At 41.8% G+C, this 27,997-nt stretch overlaps 1 protein-coding gene across 2 annotated transcripts in view; it reads left to right on the top strand.

Annotated features, from left to right (window-relative positions):
• The window catches only part of SMOC1 (SPARC related modular calcium binding 1), a 63,442-nt gene extending 36,265 nt beyond the window's left edge, over nt 1-27,177 (top strand). For both annotated transcript variants that reach the window (XM_081890518.1, XM_081890519.1), the window contains exons 7-13: nt 3,424-3,504; nt 12,801-12,993; nt 14,077-14,159; nt 15,618-15,723; nt 21,624-21,871; nt 22,802-22,852; nt 24,298-27,177. In XM_081890518.1, the coding sequence (XP_081746644.1) occupies nt 3,424-3,504; nt 12,801-12,993; nt 14,077-14,159; nt 15,618-15,723; nt 21,624-21,871; nt 22,802-22,852; nt 24,298-24,314 (779 nt within the window). In that variant the 3' untranslated portion in view covers nt 24,315-27,177. The remainder of the gene's footprint in view (nt 1-3,423; nt 3,505-12,800; nt 12,994-14,076; nt 14,160-15,617; nt 15,724-21,623; nt 21,872-22,801; nt 22,853-24,297) is intronic.
• Nucleotides 27,178-27,997: the final 820 nt, after the last annotated feature.

The raw sequence follows: 27,997 nt of genomic DNA, 5'->3' as shown, positions 1-27,997 counted from the left end.
TTATGGGACTAAGGGACGATCTTATACCCACTTACCTGGGAATAAGTCCCATTGAACTCAGTGAGATAGGCATCTGAGTAGACATACATAGTACTGTGCTGGAAAGTGACTTTTCAAATTGATTTGCAATTGCTCCCCATATTGGTGAAAAAGAGTTGCTGGTATCCATACTGAACAAGAGCAAAGCTGCCAATTTGGTCATCCCTCCTGTGTTTTACAGAATTACTTGAGAGAGCCTTTTAGTTGCTTAGGTGCTGATTAGGACTCTTCTTCTGCTGAGCTACATGTTCTATGGACTGTGCAGCATTTTCCCTCACCATACCTGTTCTGCTTTGCATATAAAATGAGAACCTCACTTTCTATACCCAGTATGTTGGTTTGGGGTTTAGTTCTTTAGAAATCTGTGAAACTTGCAGGTATGCAGCTACCAAAAGCCTGAATTTTTTTTTTTTTTTAAATGTTGTAATATATGGGTTGAGAATTTTAGTTGCACTAAAATGGTGACTGGTTCTGCAAAAACATGCTGTTCTTGTTTTGTGAACACACAGAGAAAGAGAATTAATAGGCAAAATGCCTGAACTGAAGTAGTTCTGCGGTATAGATTTGTGCTACCATTATTAACTACATCTTTGAAAATCAGGTTATTGGAACTTGAACACCTACTAAACTCCCAAACACTTGAAAAACTGAGATCAAGTGCCTTGTTCCTGGTTTCACAGACTGGAGTCTTGATGTTGTGAAGCAAATCAATATATACAACTGACTACTCTGGTTTTAATAAGAAATCTCCCCTTTCCTTTAATGTTTTTTCCTCACACTGCAAATGAAAAAACTGAAGCATTTTCTTCTTCTAATCCATTTCTCTAACCCCCCAAAAACTGTAGCTTTCAAACTTTCCTTTTTAAAAAATGTAAAGGAAGGTTTTGTTTCTCTTACACAACTTTGTCTATTTTTTGTTTTTGTTTTGTACACACTGTATTTTTTGCACTCTTTGTTTTGCTGTTTAGACAGTAATTTGTTATTCTTTAAGATGCTGCAAGATTTTTGTTGTAATGAGAGAGTAACATGGTTACGCCTCTGGAAATTGTCAGAATACTTTTGACTTTTATTTATTTATAAATATTTATATAACACTTTATACAGGGCCCTTATAGAGATTCCTGCTTTCCTGCCTTATTAATTGCCTGAAACTGCTTGTACCACTTAGTCACATGGTTTTGGAAGAACACCAGTGACTCAAACACAAGGTGTGTGGAAATGCGCACTGAGGTTTTCTAAAACACATTGATATATAGCAGCAGAATTGGGCCTTCAGTTTCCATATTTTTCCACTGCTTCAAGCAGTGTCCCAACGCAGCAACTTGGAAAACAGCTGCCGTGATTGCACAAATCATGGCAGTGCTGTTTTTATTATTTAGAGTTTATATATTTATAGGCTCACCCTATACAGTGGTACCCCAGGTTAAGAACTTAATTCGTTCCGGAGGTCTGTTCTTAACCTGAAACTGTTCTTAATCTGAGGTACCACTTTAGCTAATGGGGCCTCCTCCTCCTGCTGCTGCGCTGCCGCTGTACAATTTCTGTTCTCATCCTGAAGCAAAGTTCTTAACCCGAGGTAATATTTCTGGGTTAGCAGAATCTGTAACCTGAAGCGTCTGAAACCCGAGGTACCACTGTAATAAAAGTTCTCAGGGTAGCTTACAATTTAAAAACAGTCATATCATAAAATATGAAGTAAATGCCAAATTAAATTCTAAAACAGAAAAAGTGGAGAGCAAACGTATGAGCTAAAATGGATTTTAAAAGCCACAGCACATTTTAACAGGCCTGAGAAAATTTTAAGAAGTCTTTTACCTGATTCTAGAAGAACTTACAGGAAGCAGGTGCCAGGTGAGCCTCTCTAAGGAGGGCATTCAGTAAGTGGGATGTCACTGCTGAAAAAGGCCCTCTTCACTCATAACCGCCCTCTGCTCCTCACCTGGCTGATGGCACCTGAGGTAGCCCTGTGCCCTTCTTGAACTCCTCGTGCTCAGCCTGCTGTAATGGTTGATTAAAGCTCTTAATCTACCGTAGTTTTCGCTCCATAACACGCATTTTTTTCCTCCTAGAAAGTAAGGGGAAATGTCTGTGCATGTTACGGAGCGAATGCTTCCCTTCTCTGTGGCTCGCTTTGAAACAGCAAAGCGGGAGAAGAGCCGCTGAGTGGGGAGGAGAGAGGGACAGAGAGCCTGCTTGCTTTAAAGGAGCAAAGCGGGAGAGGAGAGGAGCCTTCTCCCCTTATACCCCTCTTCTGCATTATTAACAGTATCCTTCTCCACCCACCCCACGTGTGCTCCTTGTCCCTTGAGTGCTTTTCCTTCCCTCCCCACTTAAAATGTGGTTACAAAGCACATCTACATGGATCCTCAGGATTTTTGCACTGGGTCACCCCAAATTCACCATCAGATCACATAGCATGTCCATGGCTACAGTTTGCACCAAAAAATCACGCACCCACTGTTGCCTGGGGCCGCAGTGGTGCAAAAACGTGGTTACAATCATGGATCCACATGGATCCTCAGGATTTTTGCATTGGGCTACCCCAAACTCACTGTCAGATCACATGTCTGTGGCCACAGCATGAACCACAAAAATCATACATCCACTGTTTCATTTAGAATATTTTTTTTTCTTGTTTTCCTCCTCTAAAAATTACGTGCGTGTTATGGTCGGGTGTGTGTAATAGAGCGGAAAATACGGTAATTCAATCTACCAGATAAATTGATTAAAGCTTGGAGCCCCTAGTCTCTAAGAAAACAACAAATTTGTTTTATTTTCTGAAAGTAACAAATTATGTGGCATAGAAAAGGAGAAGGAAATTTTTTAAAGACATCATTTTTCTGGGATCCAAAGCAGTGCCTGCTGTGTCCCACTTACGGAAGAGGACATCTAGCTCTACAGCTGAAGCAGCAGCAACCCTTCACCCCCTGAACCTTTTGATGTTTGGGGTGTGTGGAAGCCCTCTGGAAATGACTCCCAGTGCGGGGCTGCCACTGTAGGAGCTTTGTGCAGATGTGCTGGGCAAGATAGCTGAATCCTGGCCAGTGAAAAGTAGCTTTTCTTCTTCATCTTTTAAAAAAATATTATTATTATTTTATCTTACATTTTTTCAGAATATTTTGATTTGATGTCGTCTTAAGGCTTTATAATGCACAGGACTTAATCAACTTAATTGCTGCTCTCTCTTGCAGAATGCAGTGATCAAGCTGAGTATGTAGGGGATAATATTATAACTATCCGGGTCCCAGCCTTCAACTTAGCTTAGTAGCTTACTTTTCAGCACCATAACACTGTTTAATACATTAGTTACACACATATATATCACACACGAACACACACACACACACACATATATATTAAAAGGCATCTGTTCTTGTTTTCCAGAGATCACAGCTCCCACCCTTTGGATTAAGCATTTGGTCATCAAAGATTCCAAACTGAACAGTTCTAGTATGAAAAATTCAGGTAATGCTTACTTATCTTCCTTCCCATGTTGCAGATGGAGGCTAATTCAATCCCGCCCATAGTTTTATTAATCAAACTGATGAGAGTTTCCTCCCCCTGGTATCTTTCCAAAGATTTTTCCACTGTTAATAATTATCCTAGGTGATAGCTTTGTGGTCTGACTTTTGGAAGTTCTTTTTACGTGCAGTCAGAAAGGCATTCTGGGCACATGTGATGGGCAGTTGACTGGGCTTAGCTAAAATAAATATATTCTGCACAAAATGAAGCCATACTCCTCAATTTTCCGACATAGTGATGTTTAATCTCTCAGAATGTTTACCTGCCTTGACTCCTGATTCTGGTTGTATAATCTGAGACTAGGAGAAACTCACAGTTCTAAAGGCTGAATTGAGAATGAAAAGCTGAAAAGTGGATATATTTTACAGGTTACCTTGGATAAGGAGCCATGGACTTTATTAAAAAATATCATTCTGATTACTATTCCATATTCTTACTCTTCACCATAAGGTCTCAGGTTACAACAATTATAAAAAAATATTAAAATCAATTCAAAACCAATTAAAGGAGGTTGTATGTGTTTGTGTAATGCCAGGTACAGTGGTACCTCGGGTTAAGAACTTAATTCGTTTTGGAGGTCTGTTCTTAACCTGAAACTGTTCTTAACCTGAAGCAACTCTTTAGCTAATGGGGCCTCCTGCTGCTGCCGCCGCAGCACGATTTCTGTTCTCACCCTAAAGCAAAGTTCGTAACCCGAGAGGTAATATTTCTGGGTTAGCGGAGTCTGTAACCTGAAGCGTATGTAACCCGAGGTACCACTGTAATGAGGTGTGTTTTCGGCATGAGGTGGAAGCTACATAATAAAGGTACCAGTTGCACCTCTGTGTGGAGGGAATTCTTCAGTTTTGGATCTGCCACCAAAACTGATGCTCTTTCCTGGAGCTCCACCACCAAACTTCTGAGGGTAGTGGAATTACCAACCAGGCCCATGCTACCAGTCTGAGTCCCTGAGAGGGTCTGCAGGCAAGGAGGCCACCGTTCAGATATGGGGCCTACGTCTAAGCACTAACCGGGGACACCTTCCTTCTTCCGCTAGGCTAGTCTGTTAACTAGCCCTAGAGCACCTTAGTTAATTGCTGGTGCTACTCGTTCGTCACGAGAGGAGTTTGAAGGCAATGCCTGAAAATTTGGTGGTTTTCCTTGCTAACGGATCAAACAGAGAAGACAACTTTTCAGAGAGGGACTGTGGGGTAGCCCCTTCACTGCAAGGTATGGGCTTTGCTCAGAACCCTTTGTACCACAACGTTTTTAAGTTTGGGGTAAAGAGGGATTCCAGCTGTGCAGCCAGCCTACACTGTCAACCTTTCAAGAAAACCACAGGATGATGTAATGAGTGGATAAATGGAACTATAAACAGCTCTGGGAAAGCTAGCAGTAGCAGTCAAGTAAATACTTTGCAGTAACTAGTGGTCTGTACATGACGTTATTCGAAAGGAAGAATGAGTAATCTATTAAGGTTAGCAGCTGAAGACAGGTTTTGTATGTGTGTGTCTTTTTTTAAAAAAGCCAGCCTTGGCACCCAGAAATCTGGGCACTTTAAATAGAGATTCAATAGAGATTTTCTATTATAATGTGAGCAAAAATTCAAATAGTTCTATTGTTTAAAAGTTACTTGATTCAATCAAGTAATGTAAGGAAAGCGGTAAGTGGGACCTGAATGATATTATTTTAGTCGGGAGGCAAGGGGATGGTGGCACTGATTGCAATGGGTTGCAATATGATGCAAACTGAGCAGCACTTGAAACCCGTTAGAAAGTTTTACATGCGTTTTATAGGACATCTGTGAACCGGTCCAGTATAAATTTGGTTGACTATTATTATGAGATTTAGCAAGCATTTTTAAAAGCCCCAAGACCACTTTGTTTTAATGTCAGTTTACATCTGAAGGTATTTGAAAAACTCAGCCAACTGAATTTGCTACTTGCTTATGTAACATGGTTTCTAGGGGCTATATGGAAACAAAGATGGCTGTTCCCATGTTATTCCCCCTGTACAGATCCTTGAAACTGTTCGATATGACCACATAGTGCCATTTCCCAGAACATTCCCAGCCTCATTTTGAAAGCAGATGGCCTTTATGTTTTAAGGAAGTTAAAGGAGATACAGAAGACACAAGAAAGTGACTTTAAAACCCTTGAACCACCTTGTAGTATGGCAAATTTATTTAAAAAAACGACCTCACATGAAAGCTGTGCATGTGCAGAAAGTATAAATTATCATTTAGTCAAATATTGATTTGAAATATGAAAATATTATAGCTTGTTAACATCAGTGTGTGCATGTGCATGTGTGTATAGGAATCACTAACATATTAGATTCCAATTATGAAAATGCTCATTTCTAATTTCTGCATCATCACTTATTTTCTCCTGCCTGTTTTCCAATGTTCCAAGTGTTTTGCAGTAAATAAAGCATTATAAAATAAAATGATGCTTAAACATACTAGGTTTGCAAGAATGATTTTGATTTGGTGAGGAGGAACGGATATTCTGTTACAAGGATACAGATTATTTAACCCAAAGAGATTAAAACAGGCTTCCCCAACCTCGGCCCTCCAGATGTTTTGAAACTACAATTCCCATCATCCCTGACCACTGGTCTTGCTAGCTAGGGATCATGGGAGTTGTAGGCCAAAAACATTTGGAGGGCCGAGGTTGAGGAAGCCTGGATTAAAATATAGAAAGTTAGTCTATAGGGCTCTGCATTGTAGCAAATGCAATAATGTTAGAATACCAAATGCACATTTCTGGAAGCCTGACAGAATTTGGAATGGTTGTTAGAATATTTATTGGCAGTGGTGGAAAAAATATATTTGAACCATTTTATTTTATTTTATTTTAAATTAGAAGTGGGATGGTCCATCCTTGGTGAACTTAAGCTTTAAGTTGGCTTGTCTGGAGGCAAGTATGGCTGAAGCAAGGCAAGGAGTGATGGAAGAGGCTAAGCCCTTCCAGACAGCCAGCAAACAAAGTAATGAATAACATGCCACTGGGAACCAGTTAATCTAACCTTATGAAAAGGTGCAAAGTATACAACTGGGAAAAATAACACCGTATAATAATCAGCACGCAATCATAGGTGCTAAAACCATATGCAGCTAGACAAATAAATGAGGTTCGCTCCTGCTGGCCATGTGATAAATCACTCTCAAAGAATTCAGTCTCTCCCCTACCTCCAAAGAAAGAAAACAAATTACTCCAAGCACAAAGTCATAACAGCAACCTCCCCACAGCTGCTGTAAAGTCACATAGGGGCAGGAAGGGAGAAGGGGAGGAAAAGAAGCAAGGTGGCGAGGGAGCAAGGTGTCATGAGACGTTAGAACGAAATGTCAAAGTGCTTGACTGGGAGCCCATGGATTGGCCACTGGAGTTAGAAGGAAAACAGAAAGGCACCAATAAACGCTGGTTAGCTTTCCTGCAAAAGAGGTGCTGGGGTTCAAGCATGCCACTAGTTCCATATCCCATGTGTGGGTCGGTAGGTGGACTTTGCACTCAAGTGGTGAGACAAATGCATTGTCCCTGTTCTCCAAGACATTGGCCTTATTCCAGGTGTTGTGGAGCTGAGCTCTGGAATGTATAATAGGTTTGGGGGCTGAGCCCTGACTAATGCTAAGCTCTGTAATTTAGGTTAAAAATGGTGAACTGGCAAAACAATAATAGATGTTTACTGTTTTTAAGCCTTTACGTGCTAATGTGTCACATGCAATATGCTGCTTAGAGACTCTGGTAATTTAAGTGGTATATAGATAGCACAAATAAATGAAAAAAATAAAATGAATTTATTTATTTATTTAGAGCCAGAATGCAAGGTCTCAAAATAGATGTGAGCTGGTGTTCTGGGGTAAAAGCATCTTACCCACCGCTCCCCAAGTGTATCAAAAATAACTTCTTTGTGGGCAGTGATGAAAACAGAGAAAGGGAGAGAAAATATTTCAAATACATATTTCAGATTATTATATTTAAGATGGTTTGGAGTTAATCTGGACACACACCTGGAGTTCAGAATAGTGAAGGGTGCCATCTGCCTTCTTTGCAGGCAAGTTCTACTAAGTGTATTTTGGAGAGTTTTCCACTGTATCAGTTTGTTCTCCATCTTGACTCCTCCTAATGGTTTATGAACCAATACTGCACATTTGCCATATGGTTCTGTATGTACTTTGCTGCATTTCAAATAGGAGAACCACAGTGAAATTCACTAGCTGGTAAAGGCTAAAAGGTTATCTACTTCAGAGACCAAAAGCACTTGTAAACAAAATTCAAAACAAAATTGTACTGTAAAAAGTGTTTTACTGTAATTTTTCTTCTTGTGCTTTTTGTAGAGGCATAGAAAGCCAAGACAAAGCATTTGGTCTTCTAGAGATTGTGGTTATGGAAGGGGGGAAAAGCCTTCACTCATTTCTTTTTCGAAAGCAAAATACTCCAGTGATTGCTATCCGACCCTAGATGGTATGTCATGAGAAGTGCAGGTGTTCTTGTATAAAGGGAGTGGGGATAGAGAGGCACTTGTGCATCTGCTCCTCCCAATGTTTGCTCAGCTGGTGTTGTGCTCCTAAATGGAAAGGGGAGTTTTTGCCCTTTCCTTACCTGCTGTTTCCATGACTTGCAGGCTTTTGTTTCGGGGGCTGGAGGGAGATGCCTCTTTCCCACACTGAAGACTTGTCAGTTACTGAATGTATTGCATGGCTTTTTGTTTCTTTGGTAGGGAAGGGGAAATTGTGTCATAAGGAACATAAAGCCTCCGATCTCTGCTGAGCGTTTGATCTGGGGATACAAATCTCCATTTTCAATGTCCCAGCCATAGCATTTCGTACTCAATGCGCTGTTGCCAGACGAGCTATTTTTGTGCCTTAGGTGGAAAATCTGTACAGTGTCACACAAGTCAGTAACATTTAATAATAAACTACATAAATAATAAAGGGGAATTTGTACGTTTATTTAAGATGACCCCATATCTACTTGTTGAGATGGGCCACCTCACCCTCTCTAATGTTGACAGTAATATTTCTCAAGACCTCTGGATATAGGGTGGTATATTATTCAATAAATAATAAAAATAATAAAACAAATCTGGGGTGATTCCTGATAGGTTTGGAGGATTTAGCTGGTATTGTTAGTGATCCTGTTAAGAGCTTTGTTGGCTTTGGAATGGTGAAGGCCTCTGGTGGTTGGCTTGATTCTCCCTTCACCTGCTATGGAGAACCTATTTAGTACTAGGGAAGGATGAAACAGCCAATTTAGTTTATTTTCATTTCTCATTTTTTCAAACTTAAATTCAGTTCCTCACATTTCTGCAGCAATTTGCATTTTTTAAGTGCCTCACAAAAATTCAAGATTTTAGTGCGAATTTCTTGTAATATACACATCTTTGTATGCAGTTATCCCTGCTATACACATTTTTGCAAAATAGTTCCCCCTTATGTAATGCATTTTGTGTGTTCCTTTCACTAATATATGCACACTTTACCCTAGTATATGCAGTAATTCTGCTGCACTGATCTGTGGACTTCGGGAAATTCATTTGGAATTAAGTTCAGAGTGAAATTGCAATGGCTTTTATTCTACAAACGAGAACTTAAAAGCTAAACCAGACACCACTTTTTTAAAAAATGGACTTGCTCTGAACCATGTCCTTCCATTTCCTGTTCCAGGCAAAACTGGACCATCTTTCTAATAGTTGGCTGCATCATTGACTTCGTGCCATACACTGTCATGAAAACATCCATGGGGAAATATGATTGTACTCTTCAGACTATATGAGCCTAGGTGACTTGTGTAAATCCATGCCTGCAAATGAAATTACACATTTCCTCAAAAGATCTTAACAGGAAAAATGTCATTCACAAATAAGCCACACTTATTTATTCTCTACCCTGAGCTCTCGTAAATTAGTTTGGAGTGTCAAAGGGATTAATCCAAAATATAGTTTAAATGTTTTGTGGGTCAGCAGCCCTGATTGAAAGGAGATTCCTAGCACTTGCCTCACTTCTCCCATTTCTTGTTGGAAGATGAAATCTAGAATTTTAATCTCCCCAAAGGACTCCCTCCCTCTTTCATTTCTTGTAGCAGCAGCAGTAGGTTGGCAGCATTGCCTGGCCTGCTTCCCTTATGACAGCAAAAGTTGGATAATGTGACAGTCTTATTCTTTTAAAAATGGTCACAGCTTTATTATCTTGGCCAAGTTGTTACTCAGCACCTCCTTCCCCTACCCATTCATTATGCTGGACATTGTTCTTTTCCCTTAGCTCAGTCACTAATTTAACGTAGAGAAGGATTTGTTTTCTGTTCTGTTTCTCTTTTTGATGACATTGACTCACTTTCCTAAATAGGTGTTCATAACTACTTTTTAAAAAGAGAATGCTGGTCTGGACCATGGAAAGAAAGAATTTATGTATCATTTTTTCTCAGACAGATGTGGGGAAAACATCTTTTCTCTCAAGCCATTTAACCAGGAAAAAAAAAATCAAATAAAATATGGCCCTTTCAATTGTTCTGGAACTACATTTGAGCAGGGAGAAAAACACTTCTGAAAGCTAGGGAAATGTGGGTGACAGGGACCATGGGGGAAATGAAGGAGAAAGAGGAAGCAAGGAATTCTAACGGGGTGCAAAAATGGGGAGGTGTCAAAGGGACCCCTGACCATTAGGTCCAGTCGTGGCTGACTCTGGGGTTGCAGTGCTCATCTCGCTTTATTGGCCGAGGGAGCCGGCGTACAGCTTCCGGGTCATGCGGCCAGCATGACTAAGCCGCTTCTGGTGAACCAGAGCAGCGCACGGAAACGCCGTTTACCTTCCCATCGGAGTGGTACCTATTTATCTACTTGCACTTTGACGTGCTTTCAAACTACTAGGTTGGCAGGAGCAGGAACCGAGCAACGGGAGCTCACCCCGTCATGGGGATTCGAACTGCCGTCCTTCTCATCAGCAAGCCCTAGGCTCTGTGGTTTAACCCACAGCGCCACCCACGTCAGGTAGCATAAAAAGAGGTCCCCAGGCTTCAGATTATCCAGCTGTGCAATAAATGTTTAAGGGTAAACTTGAGTAGGATTCACAGGTGAAGCTAGAATAGAGAATCTAGCACAGAGAAGCTGTCAACATGTCCCCAACACTCAATAGATAAAAATAAAAACCATTGCAATCTTCCCAGTCTATCACAACCATCTCCACTTCTTCAGTCATCTGCTTATCCAGAGTTTGAGGACATGGTATGTCTTTAAGAACATAAGAAAAACTTGCTGGATCAGGTCATGGGCCCATCTAGTCCAGCATCTTGTTTTCATAGTGGCCAACCAGATGCCTGTGGGAAACCCATGAACAGGACATTAGCACAAGATCACTTTCCCCTCCTGTGAGCCAGTAACAGATGCTCCATATTTTGAAGGAGTGTAGTCAAGATTGCTTTGCTACCTCGTCTGATGCTGGTGTGAACTCTTGGACTCGACATTTTGCTTTGAATTCCTGCATTGCAGAACTCTGCAGAGTTAAGATGGAAATATGTCTGGAATGCCCTTCATTTCAGTGGAGCATTTTCCATTGCATAAAACAAATAAATGGAAAACTTGAGCAGACCATGAAGGGGATTATTTGGCTCCCTTTCCCTTGCATCTGAATAAATGAATGACCCACCTCACCTTGACAGGAAAGGTGTAAATTGCTGTCAGGCAGAGAGCTTGAGTAATTTGGCAGCTTGTGATGTAATTGATTTGTGAGGATGCCTAGAGGCCTCTAACTGAATAACTCCTCTGTTTGTATACAACACAGAAACAGTCACCTTAAAATAAAGAGTAAAGCCTGTCAGCAAAGCAAAGTTCCCTTAAATATCAGCTGAGGACTTTTCAGATTTTGGTCATTTTAAAAAAATTACCCCTCCTCTCTACTCTGTTTTGCAACCCTGATCAAGTTGCTCTTGTTATGCCAAGTGTTATGCCTTTAAACACACAGAGTTGTTTAAAGGCATCATTTGCGGAGATTTTTCTGAGGTAACATTATTTTGTGTGTGTATGGATGTTGCTGGACTAAACTCCCAACATCCTTAACAACTAGCCATGCTCACTGGGGCAGAGAGGAGTTCTAGTGTAGTATCATTCACTGCTTATCAGTAATCTAGGCAGTGGTTTCAAAATCCATGGAGAAATCTATGCTACACATCTCCCATGGTATCCCTGTCTTAGGCTGTGTATGCACTAAACCTTTTGTTAAGGGTGGCTGGGAATCGTAACTCTGTGAGGGTTAAAGAATGTATTTTGAAGATGATTTAAAATTATAGCATGCTCATAGCCTTACAGAATCATTTTGCATGGGATTCTGGGTCGTATTCTTGGGAGCACTTACAAAGCATCAGCCAGGACTGTCACACAGTGATGATGTAGTCTCTGGAAACTGGCTGTACCTTTGAACATGGTCAACATTCCTCCCCTATGGCTGTGTGTTCCACCAGCAAGAATGGTGAAAAAGCTTAAGGGAGGACCTCTTGATAAGATTCCCAGGAACTGCAACATTCCATGGAACACAGGTTAAAAACTGCTGGATTGAGAGATGTACTAGCAACTGCAGCTGTTGGTATCTTATCTCCCTTAAGTAAAGGTAAAGGTAAAGGGGCCCCTGACCATTGGGTCCAGTCATGGCCGACTCTGGGGTTGCGGCAGTCATCTTGCTTTATTGGCCGAGGGAGCCGGCGTACAGCTTCCGGGTCATGTGGCCAGCATGACTAAGCCGCTTCTGGCAAACCAGAGCAGCGCACGGAAACGCTGTTTACCTTCCCGCTGGAAGGTATTTATCTACTTGTATTTATCTACTTGCACTTTGACGTGCTTTCGAACTGCTAGGTTGGCAGGAGCAGGGACAGAGCAACGGGAGCTCACACAGTCGCGGGGATTCGAACCGCCAACCTTCTGATCGGCAAGTCCTAGGCTCTGTGGTTTAACCCACAGCGCCACCCGCGTCCCTTATCTCCCTTAACTATCAAGCACTAAAAAACAAAACAAAAACCCCACACAAACCTGACCACTGGCTAAAGGTTATCTGGCAAAGTAATGTCTCGTAAAAACCGGAACCACAGTGATCACTTTTGTGACAGCATCTTAGGCCTCTGGCTGTAGGATCATATTGTAAGTCATGTTTGAAGAAGGTAAATAGGGCTTAATTCCTTTATTTATGGGGTTTCCTAAATTATCAAGGTGGGAACTAGAGGTGGGGCTTCATCATATGCCCTGGATAGTGACCCTCCCTTTCTTTTCTTTTCCAGAGAAAGTTAACTCATGTGACCACGAGAGGCAAAGTGCTCTTGAAGAGGCCAGGCAGAACCCTCGCGAGGGGATTGTTATCCCTGAATGTGCCCCTGGAGGACTCTACAAGCCAGTTCAGTGTCACCAGTCCACAGGATATTGCTGGTGTGTTCTGGTAGACACAGGCCGTCCTCTGCCTGGTACTTCCACCCGGTAAGAATCACCTCCTTTTGAATTACATATTAGAAAATAAAACAAACTGTGGCCTGGGGTTCAAGGAGCCACCACTTTAGGGTTCAGGACGTACACTCAATATACACTTTCTTTCTCATCTGCAAGACTGTTTTCTTGTTAGTGAATAGCATAGTTGGACCCAGAGGACAGAGGATTTATTGCCATTTCTGCTAGAGGAAAGCCATGGTCATGGCGTATTAAATGTCAAAGAGAGGCAAATTTAAAATTAAATAATATTTTATATGTCAGAAATGTTGGTGCATTTCTCTTCTGCACATTAAACTGGCTTAAACCCCAGATAGATGGTAAACTAAGACAAAAGTATTTTAATGTGATTCTGCATATTTTATTAAAGTTCCTCATTTTCTTTGCTGCTCCCTCCCTTGATATGTTAACCTGCTCTCACTTGCCTCTCTCTCCCACACTCATTGCACTTGTTCCTTCAGGGCAGCCTGTCCCCACCCATTCCTGTAGAACCTTGGGAAACAGGCAAAGAAAACAGTGTGATGATGGGCTAGTGCAAATACTATAGACACAAAAATATTAATAAGTTACCAATGCCTTAAGTGTAAAAACAAGGCAACAACAACAAAAAAAAAGCATGCGCGAGACAGGTCTGTTTAGTCCTGCGTTCTGGTTTGCTGAGGTTTCTGGGAGAGTTGTGGAGTGGTTTTGGGGAGTCCCCACAAGACAGTGTGCCATGTCTGATAAGTGATCTCCTTAAACCCTTCATACCCCTGGGAGTGGGGTGGGAGGTCAAGATGAGCAGCGTTAAGCCCAAAGGAGAGAATCCTGTTCTTGCAACAACCAGTCCCATTATTTTGCTCTTTCTACCTCCCCCCCCAAAAAAAATTGTGTCCAATTTCTCTGATCCATTCCCTTCCACGAGCTCTAGGTATATAAAGTCAGCAAATAAATGCCACGGGGCACAATGTTCCCACCTGCCTCTTGCACTGCGGCTGCTCCAGCTAACACTTGTTCACGGGGTGGGACAAAGAGTGGGAGAACTCCTGAAGTCCATACCTTAAGGACATATTCTTTTTATATCTCTTTGTTCTCTAGATACGAGACCCCTGTGTGTGAAAGTGATGCCAGATCGAAGAGCCCAGAAACGGATGACCCTTTCAAAGACAGAGAACTTCCAGGTCAGAGAACTTCCAGGTCACTTGCTTACGGCAGCATTAAAAGCTAAGATAAATAAGATAATGAGAATTATAAAATCTCAGATTTGTAGCGATGGAAAGGACCCAAAGGGCCATCTGGTTCAGCCCCCTGCAATGCAGGATTCACAGCTAAAGAATCCCAGACAGATAGCCTAAGAGAGAACCTCTGCTTAAAAACCTGCAATGAAGGAGAGTCCACCACCTTCCAAGGTGATCCGTTCCACTGTCAAACAGCTATTGCTGTCAGAAAGTTCTTCCTAATGTTTTGTCAGATGGCTCAGAGTGCTCTGGGGACAGTTAGCAAGTGGACCTCTGAGTTGAGCTTTGTCTTGGGTTTTTATCTGTGCTCATATGTTTATTGCTACACTCCCTGAAGATAATCGTAGGAAATTTCATCATTGTATGTTTATTTGTATGCCACTGTCTCCCAAAGTGGCTTTTAATATATCAAATGAGCAGTAATTATAGTAGTTCAAAAGGCTTATTAGAAACCATTTGAAACAGCCATAAGAAGAAGACCAACCCCACCCCCCGAAAAATTAAGGGGGGAAAATTCCCTCTCCATGTAAAGTCTAAAATAAATATATGCTTTGAATGTGGGAAGTAATCCTACTCCACTCCTGTTGTCTCCTGATTTTCCACTTACTTCCCATCATTTCTGTTGGGCTCCATGTTCATCAGAGTAATTCTTGTACAAACTTTGGTACAAAAATGGTGGAGGCCAGAAGAGTGTGGCTGGCTGGTTACTCAAACATGCCCTTCTGCACATGTGTGGCTACTAGTTTTTTATACTAGTTTACTGATGATTTATGAGCTGCTGGAGGTAATTTTAATTATTTTCAAATCTTGTATTATCTGGTAATATTTATGTTTAAATCTAACCTTGCATTTTAATCCTTTATGGATTTCCACGTCACCAGAAACTGGATTTGTGTGGATCCTACTGTATTTTATATGAATGTAAACAAAAATCCACACTGTGATTTAAAACATCCATGTGAACTGAAATCCACGTTAACCTCTGATATTGCTATCTTGGTGGCTATGTGTGCTTGAGTTCCTGTGTCCTCATCGCCTCCTTTACCTTTTCCCTTTGCTGCATTTCCTATTGTGTCGGGTGGACTTTTTGTTTGCTCATTTACACTGATTTCTATGCCGAACTTGCTGTATGCATTTGTTCAACCATACTTCTGTCTTGTTGACTTTGGGAGCAGCACCATAGAATGCACATATGACAGAAAACTACAATGTGGGTCACATTTGGAAGGAGGGTGGGCAGGTGTGATTTAGGCTGCCTGCAAAAATGCAAGACACAGCAGTCATTAGAACTGCACCCAGACAAAATTTGACAACTCCATACAGCATAGACATGGCCTTAGGAGGAAGAAGAACCTGTTCTGACTACCATTTGTTCAAAGGAAGCTTCTATTCCCTTTGCAGGCTGCCCAGAAGGGAAGAAAGTAGAATTCATTACAAGTTTACTGGATGCTCTCACCACAGACATGGTACAGGCCATTAACTCAGCAGCACCTGCTGGAGGCGGAAGGTGAGTTTGGGATGCATTCAAGTTAAACTGAAACAGGAGAACCAAAGATGTATCTGGTCTTAAAGGAGACTATTTCATTTGAATAATACACTAGGGAAATTAAAGCTCTGGACTCGTTCATAAGTAGGGATGGGGAGGAATTTGATTCAGTTTGCTTTTGAAGGTGTATGTACCCGATTTGTCATTTTTGAAACAATATGCAAACCGAGAAACAGCTGTTCTTTGAAATTCACCCTTCTCCGAATTTTGCAATGAATATGCATCTATGAATCAGTCTGCCTAAGTCTTGTGCATTTCCCATTGGTTTCGTAACAGTGCACATTATCATATTTTAGAAAGTAAAAGTGCAGTGGGCAAAATAATATGACCTTCCGTTTCCAAAGCAGATATTTTTGAGAGTGTTATTTCATATCTTATTTACTGAATTTTAATGGCTTTTGTAAAGGATATCCTAATTTGGCATTTCTGCCTTGTTAATCGTATTAGTGGTTGAATGTCTGTGAACTGGATGTTCTGCAGTCTGCTGGTATGCTCAACATGCAATGCAAAAACAAATGCAGATGATAATTTTTTAAAAAAACACCCTTTCCTTGGATTTAAGACTAATATGAGCCAAAAACCTCTGTAGGAGGAAGTATGCTTACCCTTTTCTAAGCCAGAAGTGGCTTGCTTTCAGATTTAAATAATTCTGTTGTATCAAATACAGTGAGTCAGAGGTGAAGAAGACGTCAGGGAGTATATGGCATCCTTAATAGTTTGAGTTTCAGTCTTCATGCCATTGTAAACAGCACTCTTTAAAATAAAGGAGGCAAAGTTAGTTTGCTGGAGAACCTAGGTAAATGTAAATAGAAAAATCTGTGATTTCTTAAAAGCCCTTACCATGCCAATAACTGATTTTCATGAAGTAGTGTTTGCAGAAAATAACTTTTAAGCAATACCTGATCTCAGATGAATTCACCAGAGGGAAACTGCATCCTGGTTTTTAGGAAAAAAGGAAGGACAAACTACATTCTGAGTGCAGGAAAAGTATGCTAAAAGGGGCAGGGGAATAGCAGCTTTTTTAAGATCCCAGGGTTTCTCATTGCCTGGTGTCCAAACAACTCATTGACTGAGAACACTGACAGGAGAGAGCAGCCAGAAATTTAACAGTTGCATTTTTCTTCATAACTTGCTTTCTAGTAGGGCTAGAAACTTACTGTTAAAATAAAATAAAATCTCAGGCACCCCAGGGGGTGTCACTAACCAGACTCTATCTCTGCATATAGGAGTCAATATGCTTGAGACAAAGCTTCTGAAGTTGTGATCAATATGAGGGTTTTTTTTTAGCCCTTCAGCATTTCAGGGATTGCTAGGCTTCCATCACACATTCCCAGTTACTTACTGGTTTACATTACAGTCGTACGTACCTTGGATCCCGAACGCCCTGGAACTCGGACGTTTTGGCTCCCAAATGCCACAAACCCAGAAGTGATTGTCCCAGTTTGTGAACGTTCTTTTGGAACCCAAACGTCCGGCGGGGCTTCCACAGCTTCTGATTGGCTGCAGGAGCTTTCTGCAGCCAATCAGAAGCCACAATTTGGTTTTCGAATGTTTTGGATCGAATGGACTTCCAGAACGTATTCCGTCGACTTCAAAGGTGCGACGGTATCTTGATTTGTTTCTGTGGGAACTGGGTGGCATGGTCAGATGGAAGGTATCAGTTAAGTCACAGCTTTACAGCATTTTTTTACTATTTCATTTTGCTTGTATGCCAGCCTTTGGGGGATAGCATGAGGTGGCAAACTGGGGCAGATTGTAAGGTGGTGATTTTAAACCTTGCTTGTGACTATAGAGAGGTGGGTGTTTGAGATGGGTGCTTGTTTGGATTCAGTTTGATGGACACAAATGTGTTGCAAATGAATGACACAACTATTTTGAGAAGCAGTAATGTGCTGGTTGTCGTGGCTGAAAAGAACCAATGTGCTGGTTGTGTCCTCATCCTCATTTGCTAAGGAGCATAATATTGTGCCCTGATGTTAAACTCAGATAAATCTGGCAGGAGACAGAATAGTATGTGGTGTTCATTAGTGGGCTTTGTTTCTGAGTGAGGTCAGCGGTTCCACTGTTCTGTCACTCGAATTCCTCACTTTCTTTTTTTTTAAATAATTTTTATTAGTTTTATAATATACAAAATTCAAATTCCAAATACATATTTCCATAAATCTAGTGGACTCCCCCCATCTTCCGGACACTGCATTCTCTGTAAAACCAAAACCTCAGCAATTTGTTGACTTATTTTAAACATAATAATATATCTTCCATTTTATCGTGATATCTGGTCTCTAAACATTTCAATCCGAATCCATTAATTTTTAATTTCAACACAATAAAATTATTTCGTTACACCACTTCTGTCTTGTTGTGCCTTATTTACCAATTCAAAGATTTACCGATACTGAAGCTATAATTTCCTAGAGAGAAGCATTTTTTAACATTCATACAACTTATAATGCTTTTTCAAATAGTCCTTAAATTTTTCCCAAACTTCCTCCGTTTCTTCTTCTCCCGAGTCTCGAATTCTGCCAGTCATTTCAGCCAGTTCCATATAATCCATCAGCTGCGTCTGCCATTCTTCCAGTGTGGGTAGATTTTGTGTCTTCCAGTGCTTTGCCATCAAGATCCTTGCTGCTGTAGTAGCGTACATAAAGAAAGTTCTATCTTTCTTAGCCACCCTCTGGTCTACCATGCCCAGGAGGAAGGCCTCCGGTTTCTTGGGTAAGGTGAGTCTAAGCACCTTTTTTAGTTCATTATGTATCATCTCCCAGAAGGCCTTCACCTTCGGGCAGGTCCACCAGAGGTGTAGAAATGTCCCTTCCTCCTCTTTACATTTCCAACATTTATTATCAGACAGGTGATATATCTTTGCAAGCTTGACTGGGGTCATGTACCACCGGTATGTCATTTTCATAATATTTTCCTTCAAGGCACTACATGCCGTGAATTTCATTCCGGTGTTCCATAACCTTTCCCAGTCTTCAAACATAATGTTGTGCCCCAAGTCCTGCGCCCACTTTATCATGGAGGATTTAACAATCTCATCCTGTGTATTCCATTTAAGCAGCAAGTTGTACATTCTCGAAATTAACTTAGATTTTGGCTCAAGCAACTCTGTCTCTAGTTTCGATTTTTCCTCCTGGAAACCCACTTTTTTGTCCGCTTTAAAAACTTCCTGGATTTGAGCATAATGCAACCAATCTCGCACCTTGTTTTTTAACTTTTCCATACTCTGCAACCTCCATTTATCTCCAATTTTTTCAATTATTTCCCAATATTTAGGCCAATGGGCCTCCATATTGAGTCTTTTACGTGCTTTGGCCTCCATCGGTGAGAGCCACCTCGGAGTTTTACTCTCCAATAAGTCTTTATATTTTGACCAGACCATAAAAATTGCCCTTCTGACAATATGGTTTTTGAACGATTTATGAACTTTAACCTTGTCGTACCACAAATATGCATGCCACCCAAAAGCATTATCAAATCCCTCCAGGTCGAGGACATCGGTGTTCTCCAACAAAATCCAATCCTTCAACCAGCAGAGGGCTGCAGATGAATTCCTCACTTTCTATCGTGAACAACTGTTTTCATCTTGATAACAGGGCCAGAAACTGCCAGCCCACAGAGGGCCTTAGCAAATGTTTTCAATTTTCTACAGATGTTCACTCAGCAATTTGCTGTCCTTTTGAAACCCTGTGAGGCAATTTGTACCTGCAATAGCATACCACATGTTTTCAGACAAATTTATTGTGCAGATGCCTTTACATATGTCCAACTTTACTATTATTTTTATTTAATTACTGCAAGGGGAGAATTCTGATTGTGGGAAGATGACAGTACTTGAGATTTCCACTGAATTATAGAATCTTCAAAGTGCTTCACATTGATTATCTCAGAGGTTTAGGCTATACCAGATGAATTAATTCAAGCATTTCAACTCAAAGGGGCTAGGAAGTAAAACAACAACAACAACACTGCAGCAGAAGCAGCACAACATCACATGGTACAGTGGTGCCTCGCAAGACGAAATTAATCCGTTCCGTGAGGCTCTTCGTATAGCGGTTTTTTCGTCTTGCGAAGCAAGCCCATTGACAGCTTAGCGGATTAGCGCTACAGCTGTCAAGCGGCTTCCAGCGATCAGCTGTTAAGCGGCTTATCAGCGGAACAGCTGATAAGCGGCTTAGCGGCTTAAGAAAAGGGCGAAAAAAGCGGAAAAAACCCGCTGGGGGATGCAAGATTTTTTTCGTCTTGCGAAGCAACCCCATAGGGGAATTCGTTTTACGAAGCGCCTCCAAAACGGAAAACCCTTTCGTCTAGCGGGTTTTTCGTCTTGCGAGGCGTTCGTCTTGCGGGGCACCACTGTATCTAAAAAGCACATTCAAGCATGCAACTAAATTTACTTACCTTTTAAATGGCTCAAGACCGCAATACCTCAAGGGGCCGCCTCTCTGCATATGAACCAGCCCAGACCCTGCAATCACTATCTGAGGCCCTTCTTTGTGTGTCTTCTCCACTAGAGATCCTAAGGGTGGCAACATGAGAGCGAGCCTTTTCAGCAGTGGCTTTCCACATGTGGAATGCTCTTCCCAGGGAGACTCGCCTGGCACCTTCATTGCATATCCTTAGGCACCAGGGAAAAACCTTCCTCTTCTCCCAGGCCTTTGCTTTGTACATGTTGTGGTAGGACTCCATTGAAAGAGGAAGAACTGCTGATGCCCTTTCTAGTTTGACCCTTAGCTTAATAACCATTCTAAGCCTATTGATGGAGTAACAGGCGTTAGCTCTGTCTTGCAGTGCACCTTTGCAGATGGTTTTATTTCTTCATTTTGTAGGTGGATAAAATGTGGCTCACTGTTAGATCTACTAGAAGACCTCGTAGTGGAAATTGTAGTCCATAACATGGCTGTGTGCTTGTGTGCATCTATACGTGTTTGTGGTGTTACCAAGCAAAAGGGAGAAGCAGCCCTATGTTTGCCAACCCCCTTTTACCTTAAAAAGCTGACCTAGGTAAACATGTTTTTGTTGGTCAGGTTAACCTGGGTGTGTGGAGGAGGAGAGAGGTGATGTCATTTCCTCCTGTATCTACATCTAAGGAGCTTTCTTCAAACTATCTGTGTGCAGCATTAGCAGAACTGTTGGCTTTGTTCTGATGTGGTCAAGCAAAGTAGGCTCTTGAGACTTTCTACGCTATTCCTTATTTTGTTGTAAGTCTTAGGGTTTTTTGTTTTTTTTTGGTGTGTGGTGGAGCAGAAGGCAAACTATCTTTTTGAACAAATTTACTGCCCCTTTCCTGCAAGACTTGCAGCTTGGAAGATCTTTTATGTGGTTCAAGTTTAGTGAGAGATGGTGGCATGTAGGGATCAGTAACCTACAAAGTGGCTAACTGTGTTCTCTTACAGCTTTTTTCCTTTCCTGATGGTTTTGGCTGAGAGTGAGGCAACACACACTTTAAACAATAGATCTAAGCATCACTAAAACAAGTACCTTCTAATCCAGGTGTATGTTGCGGATTTGCTTCACCACCAAGAGCTGAATTACAAAGAGAAATTTAAATAAGCAATATCCCTTGTTTATTACATTAATGCCCTAGTACACTAATTTTCTGTTTGAATTTCCCCATGTGTTAGATATTATAAACAAGCCCTTCCAGCTGATAGAAGAGACTGCTAGAAGTCCCCTTAATGATTTCTAAAAAAAATCAAAAGCACAGCTTTCCCTAATAACCATTTGCTATTGCTAGACTTAAGCAAACAAAATAGGACTCCATCAGAACTTTTGTCAAGAGTCTGCTCTGCCTGAGAGAGAGAGTGTATTGAAAAATTGGGGGTTGCGTTTCCTGTGAGCCTTCCTTCTCCTCTTGTTTCCAGGTTCTCTGAGCCTGATCCCAGCCACACGTTGGAAGAGCGGGTGGTCCATTGGTATTTCAGCCAGCTGGACAACAACAACAGCAATGACATCAACAAGAGGGAGATGAAGCCCTTCAAGCGCTATGTCAAGAAGAAAGCCAAGCCCAAGAAATGTACGCGGCGCTTCATTGACTACTGTGACCTCAACAAGGACAAGTCCATCTCACTACAAGAACTGAAAGGTTGCCTGGGCGTTGGGAAGGAAGGAGGTGGGTAACACTTTTGCCAAACCTAAAGGACATGGGTGGGGAAGCTCAGGCTTGGCAGGGTGGTAATATGTCTGACCATCAAGATTTTCTCCAGCCAAACCCTCTCTCCAGCCCTACTTTGAGTGCTTTTGCCTGGCAAGAATGTTTGCCTGGATGCAGGATAGAGTTGTGTGTGTAGAAACCTGTTTATTGTATAAAAGTAATATTTGCATGCATTACTCTGCCCACTTTTACCTCTTGCCTCAGCTGTCGCTGGCATGTGGCCCCCAGAAGGTTGCGCAGAAGGGAATGTGGCCCCCAGGCTGTCAAAGGTTCCTCACCCCTGCGGAAGCGCTTGAACAAACCAGTCCGCTTTAGGAAGCAGCCTAAAGTTTAGCACCCTCTGGTGGCCATTGCCGAAGATGTCAGTTTGCTAAACGAAACATGAAATCATGTTTCTGAGCTTCAAAGGGGCCCAGATGTGTTCAGTTTATATTTCCATAGACACTAAAAGAATTACCTTTTATAACCAGGAGAAGGCACTTTTGCTCCTAGCAAATTTATACCTGAAAGCACTCGCATCTTTAGCAAGAGGTGGTTATCTTGAAACCGACATAAAGTTTTTTTGAACAAATCATCATTCTATTAGAATGACGCTTATTGGTGGTGGTCTGAAACATTGCACATGGCAGATTGGTTTGTACATGGCAGATTTATTTTTCCTAAGTCTACTTCATCACTGAACAAAATACTTCTTGAAAATACAGGCTTCTCTGACTCAGCCAAAATACCTTTGCTGTAGAGGGATGTGACCTTTGCACATTCTGCTTTACTTCTTCCTTGCGGGCCTTCAGTCATCATCACTGGTAGATCAGCCTTGCTACTTTCTTAAATCTGCAGTCTTTGTTATACATGGAAAAATTGACTGGACAAAGGATTTATATTTTGCAGGGAGCATTGGAAGTTTCCCCCATGGAAAAAGACAAGGTGTTAACCCTTTCAGTAAGTACTTCTGTAATTCCTTCCCCTTCCCTCTGATCCGAGTCAGTCTTGAACAGCTGTGTGTTTTGGGGTTGTTCCCCCCCACCCCCAATCCTGCCTAAACCTACTGCTAGCCATTGCCTGGCCAACTATATTGGAAAGGAGCTAGTCCTGTGGATATTATTACCGATTAACCAGGCAAGAGGGTGCTTCCATATGACAAGCTGTATTAATCGCTGGGATCGCTCTTGTCAGTATTTATTTATTGAACTTCATTTAAAACACTTGGATGCTACCTTTTCACATCTCTAGGTATCTCAAGGGGAAATAAGATTAAGACAACAATGAAATTCAATAAATGTGCCTAAGACAGTATATATTCATATGTGTGGGAGAGAGAGAGCGCTCCTGGAGAAGCAAAACACAAAATAACCCACCTAGCCCAATGTTGCCCAGAATAAAAATTATTGGCAACCTTTCTGAAACAGGGCACTCATTCGGAGCCTGGCTCTCACCCTTTGACTGCAACTACTGCCAAGTGGAGTAGTCCTTGAAATACACGGGTCCCAGGCTGAATGGTTGAAAGGTAACCACCAGCACTTGGAAGTTAGTCTAGACCAGGCTTCCTCACCCTCGGCCCTCCAGATATTTTTGAGACTACAGTTCCCATCATCCCTCAGCACTGGTCCTGCTAGCTAGGGATCATGGGAGTTGTAGGCCAAAAACATCGGGAGGGCCGAGGTTGAGGAAGCCTGGTCTAGAAGCAAATTGTCAGCCGCTGCTGCTGCTGCAAATTCAAACATATCCCCATCTCCTGATTTCAGTCAGGAGAGAAGCAGCATAGTTTTTGATTAGCTGCAGTTTCTGAGTTGGTTTTAAGGGCAAACCCAGGTAAAGTCCTTTACACTACTCGGCGCTTAGCCACACTTCGGTTTGTCCCATGTTTTATAGACATGGGGTCCGAGAAGTGTTGCAGGTTTTCCTGGGGAAAGCCATGGGACAAAAGGAAAAACCTCTTGGAACTGTGCCTAGAAATCACAAGACAAGAGGAAGTGTGGGTGAGAGCCCTTAGTCCTCCTGGCTGCATATAGTGAGTTTTCTGCTGTCTGAAAAAGGGGCAAAGCTTTTGCAACAGGTGTAGCCAGTAAAATGTGCTCCTTACCGATGAGTTTGGTGTATACTAGTGGTTGTTACCAAATTGGCATGTGCAATAGCAGAAATATCCCCACCCCAGCAATTCATCTGTTTAAATCTGCATTAAACCCCCAGGTGTGCAGAAGGGAGGGAGAAAGAGAAGCCCTATTTTTTGTGGCCTTACTGCGTATTGCATTCCCAGGTATTATTAGTTTGTTTCACAGGGAAAATCTGTTAATTACTTACTAAAAATCTAATTGGAGATATCACTTTTTGTTTCTTCCCTCCCTCAAACTGTTCCTGTTTCCCGCTCCATCTCTCCCCAACTTTAGTCGGACGTCTTGTCTAAAAGCTGATAGAAAAGCATGAACCAGACGGAAGGAAGGACGAACCGGACACATCGCCATTTGAAAACACTCAGGTGGAACTGGCAACATCCAATGTAGCAGAAGTGGCCACCACAACATTTGCACTTTTGGAAACAAAAAAATAACGAAGAGGGGTGGAAGTTGGTCTACTTATTATGCCATTTTATATAGTACTTTAGAGAAGAAGAAAGAGTAAACAAAGAAAAAAGAAAGATAAAGAAAACTGAACAGCTACTGATGATTTAAATGTTAGGGATTTGCTTGGACTTGAAGAATGTTGTTTAATATACTGTATATAAATGTAAATTGTACAGTTGTCTTGTGCTGGCCTTAGTGTGACTATTTGGTTTCTGCCTATGACTTTTTTGAAGCTGGTTTAGATTAAAGGGGTACAGAGGACTCTGGAATCCAGGGATGCATTGGTTTCTACAACCAGTCAAAATTCAACTTTTTTCTTGCACAAGCATCATCATTATTCAAATAAGTCAACAGTGTTGGGGGCTCCCACATTACTTGAACACTGTGTGTGTACATGTGTGCACGCTCACATTCGCATCCATACACAAACACAAATGCAGAAAATGGGACTAGTCAGCACTAGTCCCACTCAGAGTAGTTTCTCCCTCTGGAGCATCTGTGGGCTAATTTTGTATAGCTCAACTACGATCTCTCAACCAGCCAGTGCTCAAGGCCAAGACCGCCTTAGCTACAGCAGTACGACAGTTTCATGTGCTTTCAGGGTTTGCTCCGATATTTTGTGTTATGGGGTTTAAAGCTAATTGCTGCATTGGCATGAGAATAGCTTTCCCTACCCCATGCTAAATCTTATTCCTGCTGGACTAGCTGCAATCAACCTCCTGATTTTGTTTGGGTCTTGGATGAATGCTGATAAAAGCACATGTCTCCCACACTTTTGCAGAAGAAAGTGGCGTGGGGAAGTAAAAGTCTCTCCTGTCAATATAAAATGGAGCAGGAGGCGGCAAAACTGTTGTTAAAAGATAGCATGTGTGTGCTAGCAGTATTTGTGCTGTCCTTTTTCTTGTACGCTTGCAGGGTCTTTGTGCTTAACATCTCACTGTTGAGAAACGAGGGATCTGAGTGCTATAGGTGTGCTTCCACCTTTTCTGTTGGAAGTTGTCTTGCAAACTTGATTGCCTTGGGTTCCTCTGCTTGCACTGTGATTTGTGAATCCATATACATGCTCCTCAAGGGCAGTGTGGCAATGCAGCTCCGTGTTTTAGCAGTGGGCTGTTGCAAGCTGAAATACTCGAACATCATTGAAAAGTGGCTGCTTTTCAAGAAAGTCACAATGGTGGATTTACAGGACAGTGCCTTGCCCCCCCCCCCTTTAAAAAAATATTTTGGCTTCAGTTAAGGTATAGATAGTTGAGTCTCAGTTACCATAGAGGATGCTCAAGCTGAGGAATATCATGCTTTCTGGGTTTTTTTTTCTTTTCCATTTTTGCTCATGCATTTCATGCATGGCCACTGTCCTATGAAACTTTCTGGAGAACATTCAGCCACACTTTTATTGGAAGTAGCCGAGTCATAAGCTCATCTTAAGCTGATGCAAGATAGTGTGTAAGGACTGCTTTATTTAGTGGGATTTTTTTAAATGTCTATTTTGATTGGATTTGGTAGCAGAGCAATCAATAGTCTGTAGTAATAGTTCAGACTCTGAAATAAACCCCAATAGAAAACACCAGGGGTCATGTTCTACTGTTGAGAAGCAGCCCTGCATTGTCTTTTTCAGATAGTTGTTCCATCATGGTGTCTGTTTTGGCAACCTTCAGTATGTCACTTGACAGGAACATATGAAGCTTGCTGGTCCTGGCTCCTTAAATGTTCAGCAGAAGCGAAGCAAGGTTGTAAAAATAGTAACACGATTCTTTGGATTCTGAATCTTAGTGGACTTCTCTGTGGGTAAAAGATTTAAACTGGCCAGAAATGTTTAGATCCTTCTCTTTGAAAAGCTGTGCCAAATTGTTTTGCAAGTATATTTTAATGTGAATCTTTGTCTCACGGAACAGCAGCACCCACTGCTGGCTTCTCTTGCATGTCACATACAATGTATGTGCCTTCCCTCTCTCCAAGCTCCTCTCTGAATATTCCCCTCTTCTTTTTGTAAACTGATCGTATTGTGTGTGTGTATTGTGTTACTTGGTTTTATTATACAGTGTAAAAAAGTCTTATGTGGCCCACTTGACCCTGTTGTAGGAATGAAGAACGACTTGTAAAGAACTTTCTGTACGCCTTCTTTCTTTTCACACGCTGCCTCCCCCCTCCTCCCCTCACCCAACAGCAATAGCACAGACACTGCTGTAAATTCTTCTGTGACTCACTAGCTCACCTTGTCAAAATGGCCATTGCTTGCTCATCTGGAGAGGCAGCTTTCACCCCACCCCAGCAATACAACTTTTCAGTTTTATTTCTCACACAGGGCTTACATCATCTGATCCATAGTCTCTCTAGCTGAGCATCTTGTCCACAAGGGCCAAATAACCTCTTGTTGGAAACTTTAACAGCAGCACATAGTCCTGGTTGTTCTTTCCTTGTCTGCCCTTTTGAAGTGTTACAGATACACTAATCTTGGGGATGTTAGCCCTGAGCAGAAGGACGTAGAGTGGTACCTCGGGTTAAGAACTTAATTTCTTCCGGAGGTCCATTCTTAACCTGAAACCATTCTTAACCTGAAGCACCACTTTAGCTAATGGGGCCTCCTGCTGCCACTGTGCCACCAGAGCACGATTTCTGTTCTCATCCTGAAGCAAAGTTCTTAACCCGAGGTACTATTTCTGGGTTAGCGGAGTCTGTAACTTGAAGCGTCTGTAACCCGAGGTACCAGTGTGTATCTGAAGAAGTGTGCATGCACACGAAAGCTCATACCAAGAACTAACTTAGTTGGTCTTTAAGGTGCTACTGGAAGGAATTTTTTTTGTTTTGTTTTGACTATGGCAGACCAACACAGCTACCTATCTGTAACCGAGGTACCACTGTAAAACTTGCAGAATTAGACCAGGGATCATCTAGCCTAGACTTCCGTTGCCACTGTCTAACTAGATGCTTCTGGGTGAACTCATGAACCTGTGCATAAGGAAGTGATGGCCTCCCCTTTTTGGTTGGCTTGGCCATCTATTAATAAACTATGGATATTTCTGTTTATCAGTGTCTGGACATTTTTGTCTTAAGACTGTAAATTCACCTTCTTTCCATGTCTGGCTACATTAAACGGAAGGACAACATTTTAAAAGAGCATTGCAAACCATCCCATAGAACCGTAGAGTTGGAGGGGACCCTGAGGGTCATCTAGTCCAACCCTCTGCAATGCAGGAATCTCAGCCAAAGCATCTATGACAGATGACCATCCAACCTCTGCTTAAAAACCTCCAAGGAAGGAGAGTCCACAACCTCCTGAGGGCGTTCATTCCACTGTCAAACCGAAAGTGTTGCTTTTGAATGGTGGTGGACAAGGCTAGCAATTTTGGGAGTTTTCACATTTCATACCCTTTCTGCTCTTTATTTTCTTGGCTGGTAAATTGCCACTGGATAATTTTTGTTTGTTTTTCATCCCAGTCCATGGCAGGTTAAAAGCGTTGATATTTTGATCCTTATTGCTTCTCACCATCCTTCTGCTTCCATTCTGATGACTCCTAAACATATCACT

The sequence above is a fragment of the Podarcis melisellensis genome, assembly GCF_964234715.1.
Source record: "Podarcis melisellensis genome assembly, chromosome: 1".
Lineage (NCBI taxonomy): Eukaryota > Metazoa > Chordata > Lepidosauria > Squamata > Lacertidae > Podarcis > Podarcis melisellensis.
The sequence above is the reverse complement of the archived record's forward strand: the minus strand, read 5'-3'. Positions and strand labels throughout refer to the sequence as shown.